The 15468-nt window shown below is 46.6% G+C and overlaps 1 protein-coding gene across 1 annotated transcript in view; it reads left to right on the forward strand.

Moving 5' to 3' along the window:
- SHISA6 (shisa family member 6) overlaps nt 1-15468 on the forward strand; it is a 254479-nt gene that overhangs the window by 13951 nt on the left and 225060 nt on the right. The window contains exon 3 of the mRNA XM_027471237.3: nt 950-1110. Within this exon, the coding sequence (XP_027327038.1) occupies nt 950-1110 (161 nt within the window). The remainder of the gene's footprint in view (nt 1-949; nt 1111-15468) is intronic.

The raw sequence follows: 15468 nt of genomic DNA on the forward strand, positions 1-15468 counted from the left end.
AATGCTGCTGTCCCTTATAATCCACACGAGCCACCCCTTTTCCTATGGCTCGAGAGATAGCTTGTGGCTGCACTAAGAAAATCAGTGCATTTCACGCTGTAATTGTTCCACTGTGTTTGTGATATTCACAGAGGAAAAAACCTTTGAGTCTCCACTCATCCAAGGGGAAAACATTGGATGCAGCTGAATTCTGTGACATTTCTTTTCATGGGGAATAGCAGTGAGACCTCAGAACCGTTAAAGAAGCCTCTAATGGACCAAAAGCTAAAGATAGGCTAATGGCTGTATTGACATTAACCCATGAAAATATTTTTAGTCCTTTTCTTATGGACTGCTGGTTCTCTTTTAAGAAACCCACTCCTATCACTGCTGTGTATTGACCTTCTAGCAGAAAAAGTAAGGATTTAAGAAGCATGGGGACTGGACTGCTCATCTGATTCAGTCTTGAAATTTGGTGTGGGCAGGGCAGTTTTGGAGAAACCTTTATAAGCTCACAGTGTCAGAGTCTTAGGTCTCTGGCGAGTTCCATGGTGACTCTTTGTGAAGGGCTGTGTGCTGTGGAGAGCAGTCCATCTGCACTCTTGCTGACAGCAAAGACAGTGATGGAGAGATGACATTACCCTGGGGTGAAATAATAGGAAATAAGGAAACAATAGCTAGGCAAACCTGCAAATACATGCAGTAGACACATGCACAGATAAAAAAAACAAAAACAAGAAACAAACCAAAACAAACAAAAAACCAACAAACACTGAGCTTTTAAGCCATATTTTTTGTTGTTTTATTGCCTTTTTTTTCCTTTTTTTAATTTATTTTTTCTTTTTTTCTTATGGTAGAAACCCATGTACTGCTGGTTTTATACAGTGACTGTGGAAGTGAGAATGCTGAATGCCATTCTGGCTGCTTTGTGAAAATGTTTTTTTTTTCTTTTTTTTTCCTCTCTCCCCAGGGCTCTGGCTGACATCTTAAGGCAGCAGGGGCCAATCCCAATAGCACACTGTGAAAGAGAGACTATCTCGGCCATAGATACCTCCCCCAAAGAAAACACCCCAGTCAGGACATCTTCCAAAAACCATTACACCCCTGTGCGCACCTCCAAAAGTAACCCAGGTAAGTGCTGCTTTCCTGATCTCTTTTCTGAGGTGGTTGTGCCAGTGGCATGTTAGAAGTCAGCAGAACATCACACTTTACCATAGCAGATTTTGAAAACTCAAATTAGGATAATAAATGCATTTAAAAGGCAATCAGATAGAGCAGAGCAGTACAAGGATCAGTGGTGATGATTCTTTAAGGTTTTTGCTGAACAGAGTGGCTGTTTTCTCTAGGCATTTTAAAAATTCAGAATCAGTGAGGTATAAATTCAGCTCGTACTAAAATGCTTGCATTAAGCTCAGAACATTGTGTATTTCCAACCAAACACACATGCTATAAAGCATAATTGGGCTCTCTGCACACAGCAGCTGGGAAGGAAGAAATCCACCTAATGGAGGCCACTTTTTTCACTCAGGTGAACTGTAGGCTTGTGCCAAGAGCAAAGTGTGGAAGGTGACCTAGATGGTATCCCAGGAGCTAAAGGACACCAGCTTGCCTTGGCCTTGGAATTGGGGCACACAAATGTTTTTCTGGTTTCTGCTTCTGGGGAACTTGCTCAAATCACTTGACTGTTCTTTGCCTTGATTTCCCCAGAGGAATAAGGATGCAAGCCTCTTAGGTAAAGATATTACTCTGATTGGTTTAATGCTTCATATATCAATAATTGTCAAAACAATACCTTGATGGTTGCTGACCATCTTTGTTAAGAAGGATGTAGCAGGCTTCCCATCACTTCTCATCTTTCAGTTGCAACTGGATGTGTGCCTTAAAGATATGCCCTCATTCAGTCACAAGCTGTTCGGCCTCACACAGAAGTTTCTGGGTGGCATTTCCTGGCCTGTGCCACCCAGCGATCAGAGGAGGTTTTGCTAATAGTCCCTTCTAGGGAAGCTTCTGAAGGAAGCCAGCAGGAGCTCTGGCTGCTCCACAACCTGCAGGACTTGACGTGCTCCCCTCTTTGTGGAAAGTGCCCATGACTGAGGGTATTGGCTGGTATCACTACCTTGTTGTGATGACTATTAAAAAAGTTTTGCTGCAATGTGCCACCACCCTATGGAGACGGAACCAGGTGACCGTGTTCTCATGGAGGCTCCTTTACTGCTGGGAACAAAATAATTTCCCTGAGAAGTCAGAAGGATTTCTTTTCTCTCTGATTTTTGCACAGCAGCCAGTGAACCCTATAATTTTATTTATTTATTTATTTATTATGCTAAAGAATTATACCTCTGAAATAAAATGCTGGGCTGGAGAATGGTGAGGTGAGTTGTCTGGAAGAGAAAGGTGATTTTGAAAATCTGCTGGCTCATGAGAGGCTCTGTGATGCTGCCCCTGGATAGAAACATGAGAAATAAGGGTACATGGCCAGGGAACAGCTACAGGCTCCATCAGAGAGCAACTCTGACATAAGCCCTACAATGAGGTGAACCCCTTTCAAAAGCCCTCCTGTCTTTTCCCATTGGCACCAGTGGAGTAATGGGCAACAGTTAGGGCAGGCAAACCCTGAACAGCGATGAAATTCCTTGCTTGCAGCATCAGAGACCAGCTGAATACTGGAAGCCTGAATTAAATGTCACATTTATGCACTGCCAAAGCTAACAAAAAGGCAAATGGGAAGGTTTGTGAAAGGAATATCTAATTGAAGTATCCTTCTCGGGTGCCTTTCAGAAGCCAATGGCTCCAATGGATGCTCTCAGGACTTTCTACTAAAGTAATGGATGCATGGGTGCCGTGAGTGGGGTGCTAGTACAAATATTCACGAATCCAGCTCGAGAGGAGAGGGACTTCACTTCCAGCACAGCCACTGGAAGCTGTCGGGGCAGTCAGTCACGGCTGCTTGGGGCAGCCAGTTGGACCAAACGTCGCACTGAGCCCTGGCCAAAGCTGGGAAAGGAAAACTTGCTCTTGTAGTTTGCCCAAAAGAACTTGTTCCTGGCTCAGTTTTGTCCGTTATTAACATGTCCTCATATATCATATGAGACAGAAAGCTAATCACTTACAAAAGATTATGAGCTCATAAAACAGCTATACAGTTAATGCTTTTTTATATTGTTTCATTTGCAAAATAGGGCAGTGCTCCATTCTCACTGTACTTGGTTGCTCATATTATTGCAGGAATCAGGATGAGTGAATGCTGAAATCTTTAAGGTTGGGAAGGAAGTAAAAGTTGGAGAACAAAACTGGGTTATATCACGCTCAATTGGAATAAAGCTGGTAAGCCCCAGTATAGAAGTGTAAGAGGGCTCACTATCTGTTTTTCCTTTTTGAAAACACGAAAAAAAAATGAAAGAGAGGATTGAGGGAAAGCTGAGGGGGAAAAGGAGGCAGTAGCATGTAGTAGTGGGAACCAGGCTAAGCACTGCTCACTGGTGCTGTAAATTGTCTTGAAAAGACCACAGCTGCAGCATTTTGCAGTGGGGTCTGAAGCATCAGCTCTACTGGCTGTGGTTTGTCTCAGGTCCCCAGAGTATGAGAGGTTAAGCAACCAGAAAGGACTACAGTAGTTGCACACAGACCGAGATTGAGTTTTATATTTGTTTTACTTGGAACTTTTGTTTCCAAACTTAAAACTAGAAGGGCACCCTTAAGTCTTGCTAAATAAACCATGGCTTCATTTTTCCATCAGGCTGGTTCGGTGTCAGTGAACAAAATGATTGTGGGTGACAGTGACAAATTGAGGTGGTCCGTGGCTGAGGCAGCAGAGTCCAAACACAGCAGCGTGAGCAGGTGCTGCTGAGGACTTGCCTGCGGTACATAGCTCGCTGGGCGCTGCTTGGTGTTTCCTGATGTATGGAGAGGTGCCCGTTTCCCACCTGCAACTGCTGCTCCTCCAGCAAGCACTCAGACAGCCCTCAGGGAGTCACAGCAGCAGATCACAGGGTGGGAGCTTCCTCTGGTAGCCCACTGGACTGTGGTCACTGTCTCCAGCTGCTGCAAGTGGCCGAAGGAGAGCTGAAGACCAGAGCAGACACAGAGAGGAGTCCTCAGCACATTCACCTGGGCACTGCGCAGCAGGGGCTTTAAAGCTGTCAGAGCTCCATGGCAGATGGGAGGGCCCGGTGTTGGGTTTGGTCTGCACTTCACTGTTAAGCTTTGAGACAGAGGAACTCAGGTCTACCTAAAACTTTTTGAAGGGGAAAGAGAAAAAGTAGGTCTCTTTGTCCTAGACATGGGGACAATTACCATTCTTCAGGTAAGGACACTGATTTTCAAGAAAGCTTCACCCTGTCACCTTAGAGCTGCCGCTTTCCCCAGCTGGTGTGGGGGCTGGCTGTTCATCAGAAAGAGAATACATTTCTGCTTGGTGGCTCCATGTGCATGAAGGGCATCACCCCAGGGATTCTTGCACCTTCTGCTTTCCCCTGAGAATCTTAAATCCTTCAGGGATGGCAGGGAACAGTTCACACCCTGTACACTGAGATGTCCCACTGACATTTCTGTTCATGGCTTTCACACAGTGCTGCTGTTTTGATACAGGTAGGCTCTTTGCAGATAAGTAAAGCCAAAGTGTGTGCGTACAGATTGCTTGGGTCAGAGCACACCTCTCCAGCTGTGCACCACCTAATTAGTATGAGCTACAGCGCTCTCTGTAGACAGGAACATTCCCTCAGCCCACACAGACCTCTTGTTAGTTCACTGTTTGCTATTGTGAGTAACAGGTATCATATGATGAGTCTGAGATTACAGGAAATCCATCTCACCTAGCTATCTATTGGCATTTTGAATGTCTCCATCATAGTAGCAACTTTAGGCCTGTCAGAAGGAGAACTATGTTAACTCTCTCCCTGGCCGTCAGCTCTCCTGACACCTGCTGTGAAGGTTAGTGCCATCCATTTGCCAGTGGATGGCGAGCAAGCATGGACAGGAATGAGGAGGGGTGGGAGAAAGGTCAGTAGTTTCTGTGGGCTTGGAAAACGTCATACATTAGCAGCAATGCAGAGACAGGAGCTTTCGGCTCCTGTGGGGGAAGACGCTGTGTTTGGCACAAGGGGCAGAGGTCATACCAGAGGCAATCCTTCTGCATCGTCCACAGTCAGCTGGTGTGCCAGGAAAGACGTGGGCAGTTCCTGCGACAGTGATGCTGATAGCCATTAGCATTTGTAGAAAAATCACAACTAGATTCTCAGCTCAGACCACTACCTCCAATGCCGTTAGGGTTTTGAAGGTCTTCTGAAAGTCAGATGCAAGGAGATGGTTTGCTTTCAACCCAAAATGTGTTTGAGCAAAGGATCTGCAATATTCAGCCCCTGCAGAAGTTGTCTGACGGGAGTTTTCTGACTGCCATGGTGGTGGAGGGGCAGCCAGCTCAGGCCTAACCATCACTCAGAGAGTGACCTCATTCCTCCCCTCCAAAACAGGACCAAACCACAAAAGACTCCAATTAAGACTTTGAACCAGGTCTTTGGCTGGTGTAAATCAGTGTGGTACTGTTGTGGCGATGGGACATGGGCTTGGTTTAAGTAAAGTTCTGTGGCTCAGGGAGGCAGGCTTACGGCCCAGACTCCCAGCTGGCACAAACCTATGATGCTCTGGGGCAGTGCATGGTGTGAACTGGACCTTTCTTCTCCTGGTCTCCTTCTGGCTCTTCCATTCTGTCTCTTCTTCATACAATTCACTTCGTCAGTATTGCAAGCCTTAGGAAAGGGGATACTGGGGACCATTAGACTGATGTGGGAAGCTCTGTGGGAGGAGGATATCTCCAGATGTGTTCAGGACAAGGTTGTCCTTGATGTGACTGTGCAATGCTTTCAGTAATAAAGGTCTCCAAAGCAGAGCACCTACCCAACCATGAGGCAGGTAGGTAAAATCTGTGCCTGGACTTATGCTGCTTCTCACTACATCCAGGATCAGGAGGCTGCAAAAACAATGGCAGAACTCCTTTTTTGCGCTTGGAGAAAATAATTTGGCCTACTTTTATATTCTTTTATTCTGTAAATTCTCAGCATACCACATTGCCTCACCAACAGAATATGCTGAGTTTGGTCTGAAACCAGCCCCAGACATGCAGGTGAAGAGATGACCTCTGGGGTAGGCTGAGATAATTTGCCAGTGCACAAAATCTTCTATTCACCTGCTGTAGGGATGGGGGTGCCTGCAGGTGTGAAGAACAGCCTATTGACAGGATTACCACTTTCAGTGCAGCAAACAACACAGGCTAACGCTCTGATTAGCCTGATATATCTGGGGAAGGCTTTTAATAAGCCATTTGAGTCAGGATATTCCAGAGATGTACATATTCAAAGTGCTGTTTTCAGCAGTGCCTTCCACCCAGAGGCATACTCTGAGCTTGTTCTGAATGTGAACAAATGCAGGGGAGGCCTTTAATCTTTATGGAAATTGTAGCTAACATTTCTAGCCAAACATAGGCACAGCAGCACGGGGAGTGCATCCATCCTCCTTATCGCATGGGAGAGGAGTTCATAGCAGCTGGCCATGCCCTCCCCAGCCTGCACGTGGGTCAGCACACACACTGGGCCTTTTGTAAGGCCAGGGTAAGCCAAGGTTCAGGTCTCCTCCAGGTTATCCACATCTTGTCCCTGTCCATCCTCCTTCCTTCCCTTCCCTCCTCTCCTCCAAGTCTCCTGGCCTCTGCTTTGAATTGCTTCCTTTATTCATGCAGCAAATTCTCCAGCTTCTCCCAAAAATCCCCAGCAACTATTTGAATTAATTTACCAAAGATCAGCGTAGAAATGTATGTCGAAGGCGTTCAAATTCCCTGCTGCTTCACAGTTTGTGTTGTCATTTACAGCTGTTCAGGGGAATACAAAGCAGGTGTAAAATGATCCCCCAGTCCCTGCAGTAGCATTTTACAGCCCGTGCTCTGTTGTAAAGCTAGTTACGGTGCAGGGGGGTGAAGAATTAGGGAAACAACTTGGAAAACACCCAGAGAGTTCCAGGAACAGGGTTTTTCTTTTCACTGTATTCCTAAAGAGAGATACAGGACAAACTCTGAAACCTCTAGGATCTCTAGAAGATAAAGTGGTTGAAAGCCACTCAATCTGTTTTTCCTCCAACCACATCTCTGTTACGGTAATCCACAATCCTTCCCACACCTTTCCTACCTAGGAAAATCACAAATAGCTTAATGCACTTCCTGAACAGACAGAAAATGTCAGATTTTTCTGTCTCAGAGTGTTTTGACTTATTCAGTGTCCTGGCATCCAGAAAACCATTGCCAAACAGGAAAGAAAGTTGTCCAGCAGAGAGTGGGGAGAGGTGGGTGCAGCTGGAATTGGGGCAGGATAGCTAAAATAAGACACAGTCAAAAAAATGAAATAAGACATCTCCTTTGGTGTGAGGAGCTGGGCTCCTCACTTATTTAGGACCTACGTTAGACTGTACGGTGTCAGATAATACAGGTATTCACTTATCCCAGCTGTGCCAGAGCAGCTGATGTCCTCCCATCCTCCGTGGCATTGCCGATCTCTGCCTGGGAGATGGGAATGCAGAGCACGGAGAGGCTAACAGCTTAGTTCAAAAGATATTTGGTTTTACATCTTCCCTTGACTTCAAAATAAATGTTTAAAACCTTGTAAATACCTGTTGCTGCGTCATTTGTGCCCCAGGACCTATCAGCCTGAGAGGGGACGAGTGCTGCTGATCCCTCCAGCCCTGCTCTGAATGCATGGGGCACATGGCCTCATGGCACGGGTGTGGACCTGGCTCCTTCAGTCCTGCATCCCGCTACCAGCGAGAGCTGTTATCCCCGTGCTGGAGAGCAAGCACCTTGTCCCTGAGTAATTCAAGAAACAGTAGAGAAGGGATGGGTCAGAAAGTCAGGTGAACCAGTGACAAAGCTATCTCCTGTGAGCTCAATTCCCCTGATTTCAGATGGATTTTTTAAACTAGTCACTAATTCTTTGCTTATCTCGTTTTCTGGACATCTTCCTTATCCCCTGCTGCCAGTGTTTAGGGCCTGGAGCTGTGGGGATGTTCAGCCATGGGCAGTGTAAAGGTTTAGTACATGCTGCCCACTAATGACAACATTAAAGCCTGTGGTCCCAGTGCCCTCCACAGCCATGCAGCCTCCGTCCCTCCCTGCACGAGGCTGGGACTGCTGCCTCCAGCTATTGATTTAGTCTGTTCTCCTGAGTGTTTCACTGAGCTCTGAAGTTTTAGAGAAATTGGTGAAAAAAAGAACCTTGGGGAAAACTCCGCCCCACTAACAAGCCCCATGAGACAGCAAAATATCCCCACTGCATATATATTGTGCAATGAGCTTACTGGAGAATAAAAAGCAACAACATTTACAACAGTTTCTTGTGTCTCGCATCCAAATATTTGCTGTGACTGATGTCAGGGTTTCAGGCATCAAAACAGCTAACAAGTGACAAAATTTAAAAATTTGCAAAAAAAAAAAAAAAAGTCTCCACTGTGGAGAAAAACATGGGTAGGTGGAATGTGTGTGTATATACACACATATAAATATAATGTCTTGATACTCGCATGAGCCGCATAGCCATAACAGAGTAGCAACATCCAGAGCTGCAGAATAAATACCAGGCCCCTGGTAAAAGTGTTTTGGTGGAATTTAGCATTCATTGAGCAGAGTGCAGTCCCAGAGCCACAAGGCCAGGCACGGCAGTGCTTATCATCCACAGCGATATCTAGAAATGCTAGGTTACTATGGGAACAGCATCTCTTTTTTAAGAGCAACTAATACAAGTTGTGAGGAGGAGAGAGGATTAAGCATATAGATTTACTTTGAAACAAAGCCTCACAGTGAAACTCAGCCTGCTGAAAACAAGACAGCCACATGGAGAAGGGACAAACTTACTGAAACAGGCTTTTCTGGCATCAATGTGCAAAGAGCATCCTGTGGGCTGATGCCAGGGCCCTGCACGGTGCAGGAGATGGAGGGATCATGGGGACGTGCTGCGCCTGGCCTGGGCCATGCACCTGCTTGCTGCACACACACTGTGTGTCCCTCCTTCCCAGCACAAGGCTTTGGGTTTTTTAACAGTTTTACTGAATTTATGAGCAAATCCTGGGGTTCAGTGAGGCACAGGAGTGATGCAGTAACACCGACCACAGGCAGTGAGAAAAGAGTTACTGGAGGATGGAGGCTGAGTGTGTAGGGGGTCCACGCGGTACATTTGGATGCTTTCCTAATTTCTTGGTCTGTACAGCTGGATTGGGGATAGCAAATGAATACCCTTGTCAAACAACACAAAAGCAGACATGGAAACAGTTATGGAGTGTGACATCTCAGGTGGGATAGTGGTTCATGTCCTCATCCTGTGTTACTCAGAGATACGGGCAAGGATCAAAAGCAGAGGGGTGTTCAAGCAGGTACGTGGCACAGGGTGTAACTGAGAGGAGTGTTAGAGGTGCTGTGAGACAGGTTAGGACAGATATTCCTTCTCCTGGAGATCCAGGGGTGTCTGAGCTGAAGCTCATCTGCCAGCTCAGCACTCAGCAGCTGCCCAGCTCAGGTCGTGCACTGGAGGATGCAGTAGGCGAGAGGGTCCTGCTCCTGCTCAGGCTTTGATTGAGCCCCATCCTGGTTCTTGATTTGAACCTGCAGGCTTCCCCATTCTTCCCCCACACTCCAGTTTCACAGGCGGTTGAGTCACCTTATGGCTCTTCTGGTGCTGAGCAGGGGGCTCCATCCATGCCTGCTGCCCTGGGTGCTGGCTGCAGCACGTCATATCCTTCTGTCTGCTTAGCTCATCCACCCAGCAAAAACAGCTCAGGAAGAGGCCTTCGAACACTTGATGAGGTGCAGGAGTGCAGTCAGGAGCAGTGCTGTGCAGGATCGTCCTGCTTCAGCAGCGCTGAGTTTGTCACCACTGAGCTGTGTCCCATGTAAATGTAGGCATGAGGAAGAGTTTCAGTTTTAGTTTTAAACTTCTCGGTATTTTCCATGGGGAAAAACCAACTAAGCCTCTGTCTAACCATCTCTCTGCCCTGAGCTGTCCCGCAGCGCTGCTGAGCACTGTGAAAGGGTAAAATCGTTTCTGCAGCAGGTTTGCTTCTCCCTGTCTGCCTCCATGTGTAGTGCTGGATCAATTATTGTTTGTAAAATGCATTAGATCTTCAGATGAAAGGCAGAAACACAATGTTTTCTTCCATTAATCAGAGCAGTTTAGAGAAAACATCAATTTAAAATGTTAAAGCCAATTTGCAACTTGTATTGACAACAATTAAATTGGCCTCCAGAAGATAATGCAACTGGTCGCTTTTGACACTGTGAGGAATGAAATCTTTATAAGGACTTTCTGTGTGTTGAGCTTCCCCCCATTTTGTGATTGCTGATCCTATCACACTCTATATAAACAGAGGTGAGGAGCTGGAAGCAATACTCTAATTAAGAATGTACCATAATCACTAAACTCTCCTTCTCCTCTTATTGACCCCCTGCCCAAATATTACAACTCAATCTATACTCCGCTTTCATTCCTTTCAGCTTCCTTTGTTTTGGCACCCAGCTGACTTCACTGAGATAAAAATTACACAGAAATGTTCTGAAGCAAAGCTTCACCTCTTTATCCCTGGTGTTAGTGCTAGAGGCTGTGGTCTCCGCAGGTCAGCACTGGTCACAGCCTCTGTGAAGAGTGCTGGTACTGGCACTACAAGGCCATAGGAACTCCTACAGCCTTGCCGTGGAAGTCTCTCAGCTCAGCATACAGAGCTGTGAGAATTAGGGTGATACTGGGGAAGTCACAGTTAACTTTCCATACATCACTGTTTGCGTAGGTATTGAAGAGCTTATCTGATGTTCATAAATGGAAGTTTCTGAGACCTTTCTTAGGGAAAGCGGGAGCATCTCCAGCAGATGGTATTGCTCAGGACCCTGAAAAACTAGTTGATTTGTGGTTTTAGTCATTGAAATACTCAGAGGTTTAGCCAGGTATCTCTTATTGCCCTGTCTCAAGCTCTGCTTGGCCAGTGATGAAATGAGAAGTCTGCAGGGCTGCCTCCCTGTTTCTTTCGGCTGTGCTTCTCTACATGAGGCAGCTTGACTTCTCCTTCGCAAGGCTCACATCTTTGGGTATTCCCACCTTCTGCGATACATGAGGGGTGTTTTCTGGTGTCTTTCAGCAGGAGACTGTTTCTAGACTGAACAACAGCAGGAAGGTTTGGCTTATATTGAGGATCTGGAGGCAGCTTTTGTCTGCAAACAGCATTGGTGCAAGTCCCTGTTCCTTCTGGCATGCCAGCCATGTGTGTGCAGCTTGGAGATTCAGTGCATCTTGCCTCCTTTTCCTCTGCTCTGAAGCATATTACCATTGAACAATTTTACTTGTTACAGGTAGCTGGAAGGACTCCCATGTGGCTGTTTATATGAGCATACCTAAGAGGGAATGATCCCCTTCTCCATAAAAGGGCAACTCAAACTACTCTCTGATTGATTTAAAATATTTGAGCAGGAAGAAAAAAGGAGTACATCTGTCACAATCTTACTTACCATCAGGGAAGTTAATGGAAAGATTCCTTTTGACTCTCCTGGGCTTTGGACAAGGCTTATGCTGCAACATTAGCAAATAATGTAGTTCACATCTCATCAAATCCTTCCCAGGAAAATAATTCTAATGCATGTGGATGGCCTTTTGCAGCTTCCTCCTCAGATCTGTCCCTGGTTTGTCAGCTGTGCCAACACATCTATCTTCCAGTGTTAAATCACTTCTGTGGATAGCTGTTGCTCTCTAAAACAAAAACCATGGAAGATGTTCATTTGCTGCCAGTCACAGATCAGTGCTCCAGTGCTCGGAATAACCACACTGAAAATGCAGTAAGATAAATATTAATTCCCAGGCATGAGTCTTTTTACCCAATATCTCCAAGCTGCAGGAACGCAACCTCTCATTTCACATCTCTCCTCAGTGGATCCACCTTTTTTCCTACTGAGAAAGCATTTCTCAGCAACCTCCACGGGCTGGGTGCAGCTATACTGTCTACATCGTGCTTACCAGAGGAATCTGAAATCCAGATCAGTCCTGGGGCCATGTGCCGGATCCCTGTACTGTTCCCATAGGCAACCTGCACTCAAAATTCAGGTATCTATACATCCCATCTTCCTCGTAGCAAGCAGTGCTGTGGTCCTTATATAGGATAGCTTTGGGGAACTTAGCAAGGAATTAGCCCTTGTGTTGGCTGGAGGGTGAAGGAAGGTGTTGAGATGTGTCCATGCTGTAGACTTAATGTAATATTAAGCCTACTGAAGTTCTGCAGGCTGCCGGAAATCATTGACAGTGAGTATGGCAGCATGGCATCCAGGTTGCCCAGCTCAGCAGAAAAAATATTTCTATTAATTGCTACTTAAATATTAATATATTCAGTGGTCAGGAAGCAGGGCAGTGGATGGGAAGTCGAAAGGGTTCTTTATGCTCAGGGTGCCATCAGGGAGCTCCAGCTGTGGCCATTTCAGCTGTGTCCCACAGCTACCTTGCGGCTGAGCATTGTGGATCTGAGAGCTTTTCACCCGAAGTTTCCAGGTTTCTGGCTACCCTTGTTGCATCACTTTGGTGCCTGGTCCCAGAACCTCACAGCACAGGGTTAGCTGCTGTCCTCCTCCTGCTGAGGCCACTTGCTCCGGGAGGGTCACCCTCCTTGATAAGCGTCTGAGAAGTACAGAGATGACTACAGAGGACTTCAGGTGTGACTTGACTGGAAAAGCTAAGGTGGAGGAGGAGCCCTAGAGTCGATCCTTTCCTTTTTGTCCTCAGCATCCTGCTGTGCACCAGCCCCTGGGCAGCACCAGGACCTGGGTTAATGTCTCCCCTAACTCCATTTGCTTCCATTCTGCACTCACGTAGTGTGGTTCTGAGTGTGCTTGCCGTTCAAAGGATTCAGGTAGGTAAGGACAGATTTTGATCATCATTGACTGTTCTTATGGGAGATCTGAGGGGCTAGACAAGTTGCCAAAAGTTGTTGTGATGCCATCTGACATGCAAGAGAGGGATTGTATGGCACTGTGGCTGCCAATAAACACAAAAATTGCATGTTTATGGAAAAAGTTGCTTTGTGAAAAAAGCCTCGGGACAGGAGGTCCCTTCCCATGGGAGGAAATTCTTCACTGACAGAGCGGAGAGGCCCTGGCGCAGGCTGCCCCAGGAGCTGTGGGTGCCCCATCCCTGGCAGTGCCCAAGGCCAGGCTGGATGGGGCTGGGGGCAGCCTGGGCTGGAGGCAGGGAACCCTGCTCATGGCAGGGGCTGGAACCAGGGGGGCTTTAAGGTCCCTTCTAACTCAAAGCACCCTGTGATTTTATGAAAATATTGCACATAATTTCTCAGTTTCAGTACATAGAGCAGAGTTGATTGTCCCTTTCTGATATGCCATATGAGACAGCGAAGCACCCTGATGAGGTTTGCATTATCATACCATTCGAGGAAAAGTGTTGTTTTGGATAATTGGTGCTGTCCACAAAAATCACATCTAGTTATGGTCACGTCTGACACCAGACAACTATTAGATTACATGGGAGATTTCTAAGTCCATCAGGTTGGATAGTTTTAGTCTTAGAATTTGAGGAAATTCTAGTTTTTCCAGCATTCAGATTTTGAGCTCTTTAGTCCATTGGCATCCCAGACAACCTCCCTATTTTATCTTTCTTTTTGTCCTCTGAAGTCACATTACACCCATATTTCAGTTCGAGTCTATTGAGAAGGTCTGTATTATGAAACCAAGCCCCAGTCCCAGGCAGCATAACCTCTGGTGTGCCTCCCGGCTGATGGAGAAATGTGTGAGCTGTTGCATCCAGAAATAACTGGGCTTTCCTGTTATCAGTACCGTTATTTCTCTGGTCTGGAGGTGGGAGTTAAACTCTCCCACAATGACGCACTTCTCAGTGGTATATGACTGAGAACATTACAAAGATTTCTATTGAAACCTGTGTCCCACTGTGCAAGTTTGTAGCAGGCTTCAGGTCCTACAGTAAGCTCCTTTTCAACATCTCCATAATTATTTCACCCATGGATTTTGTAGAAAACTTTTTTTTTTTTCTTTTTAAATCCAGGCTAGCAATTTTTATTTATTTGAGCAGATTTTGTTCTATCCAAGCTGTCAAACTGAATTGTCCCTCCCCACCTGGAACTCAGTGCCACTTATGCCTTTCTTTCTGTCTCTCCTGAGGAGCGCACGACTTTTTGTGCCTGATTTCACAGTTGCATTGCTGCTGCAGACTTTCTGGTACCCCTGCAGTGTCCAGTTGCACGTCCTGTACCAGGTTATGCTTCCTTTCATCCCAGGCTCCAGGCAAAGCCATTTGTGTCACTCAATCCTGACTGTACCCCATAGTTTTCCAGCTCTGGCATGCTTCTAGTAGTGCTTATCTAATCACATTTCTCCCAGGAGCCTCTTCATCTCCTATTTGTGCACTCCACATTTCGCTGCTACTTCCTTATGTACTGTTGTGCCAGCTCCTCTGTCTGTCTCTGTTTCTCTGAACATTTCACATGGATGCAGTGTGCAAGACCAACACTTTGCACAGGGTGCCCAGGATCTTCCGCCAGGATCTCAGGGGATGAGCATCATGCTCAGGATCAATATGACCAGAGAACAAGGAGCACAAGTGCCCAAGGAAGGCCAAGCAAGGAACCCCAGCCCCAGGGATCTGCAGTCTTTTCCAGGTAGCATGATTGTTCCGGGTCAGCACAGCACAGCGATCAGGGTCCGGCTGCTGTTAGCTTGTGTCGTTTAGGAGCCAGAGGAGCAAGGGATTAGTGCTGAAGATCTAGTTCCTTCTCTGTAGGAGAATCCCACGATCTTGTGACATTTGGTTCTTCCGTGCTTGGACATCTTCAGTATTCATGAGTTCAATGCAAAGAGCTCCTTCCCTGCCCTTGGCACCAAGGGACATCACATGGCGGCTTGGGGAGTGCTGGTTTCTGCACAGAAGTACAAACGTTGCTCTTTTAAGTCCAGTTCTTGCCTTTCTGTGCTCACTCCATGCACAGATGTCCACGTGTGTCCAGGTTTGCAGGCATATGTGCTTCTTTGGGAGCTGGCAGACCCCAGCTGTCTGGTCACTCAGGTCGGGATTTGCACAGATGTGGTCCCAGTGTTGCATCACGTTGCTGGGTGACACCTGTGAACATCGGTTTAACATAATTGTCAGAATGATACTTGGTGGAGCTAATGAAATATTTACCTTTGAGCAGCTGTAAGATCATTAATGTTTCACTGTCTGCTGCCAGCCAGCCCTTCGCGATTTACAGTGTTGAATTGTTTATGAGGCTAATTGCACTGCCCTTCATAAATCAGGCACTCAGGCTTTTCTGGGGCACTTTCAATTAGCAAAAATTCTCTGCCCTGTTGGTGAGGGCATCCATGACAAGAAGCCAGGAGAGGGAGGCTGGCACGACCGATAACCTCCCGTGAGCCTCTACCCCACAGCACGATGGAAGCTCAGAGCCCCATGGAAGTGTGATGCTGCA

The sequence above is a fragment of the Anas platyrhynchos genome, chromosome 19, assembly GCF_047663525.1.
Source record: "Anas platyrhynchos isolate ZD024472 breed Pekin duck chromosome 19, IASCAAS_PekinDuck_T2T, whole genome shotgun sequence".
Lineage (NCBI taxonomy): Eukaryota > Metazoa > Chordata > Aves > Anseriformes > Anatidae > Anas > Anas platyrhynchos.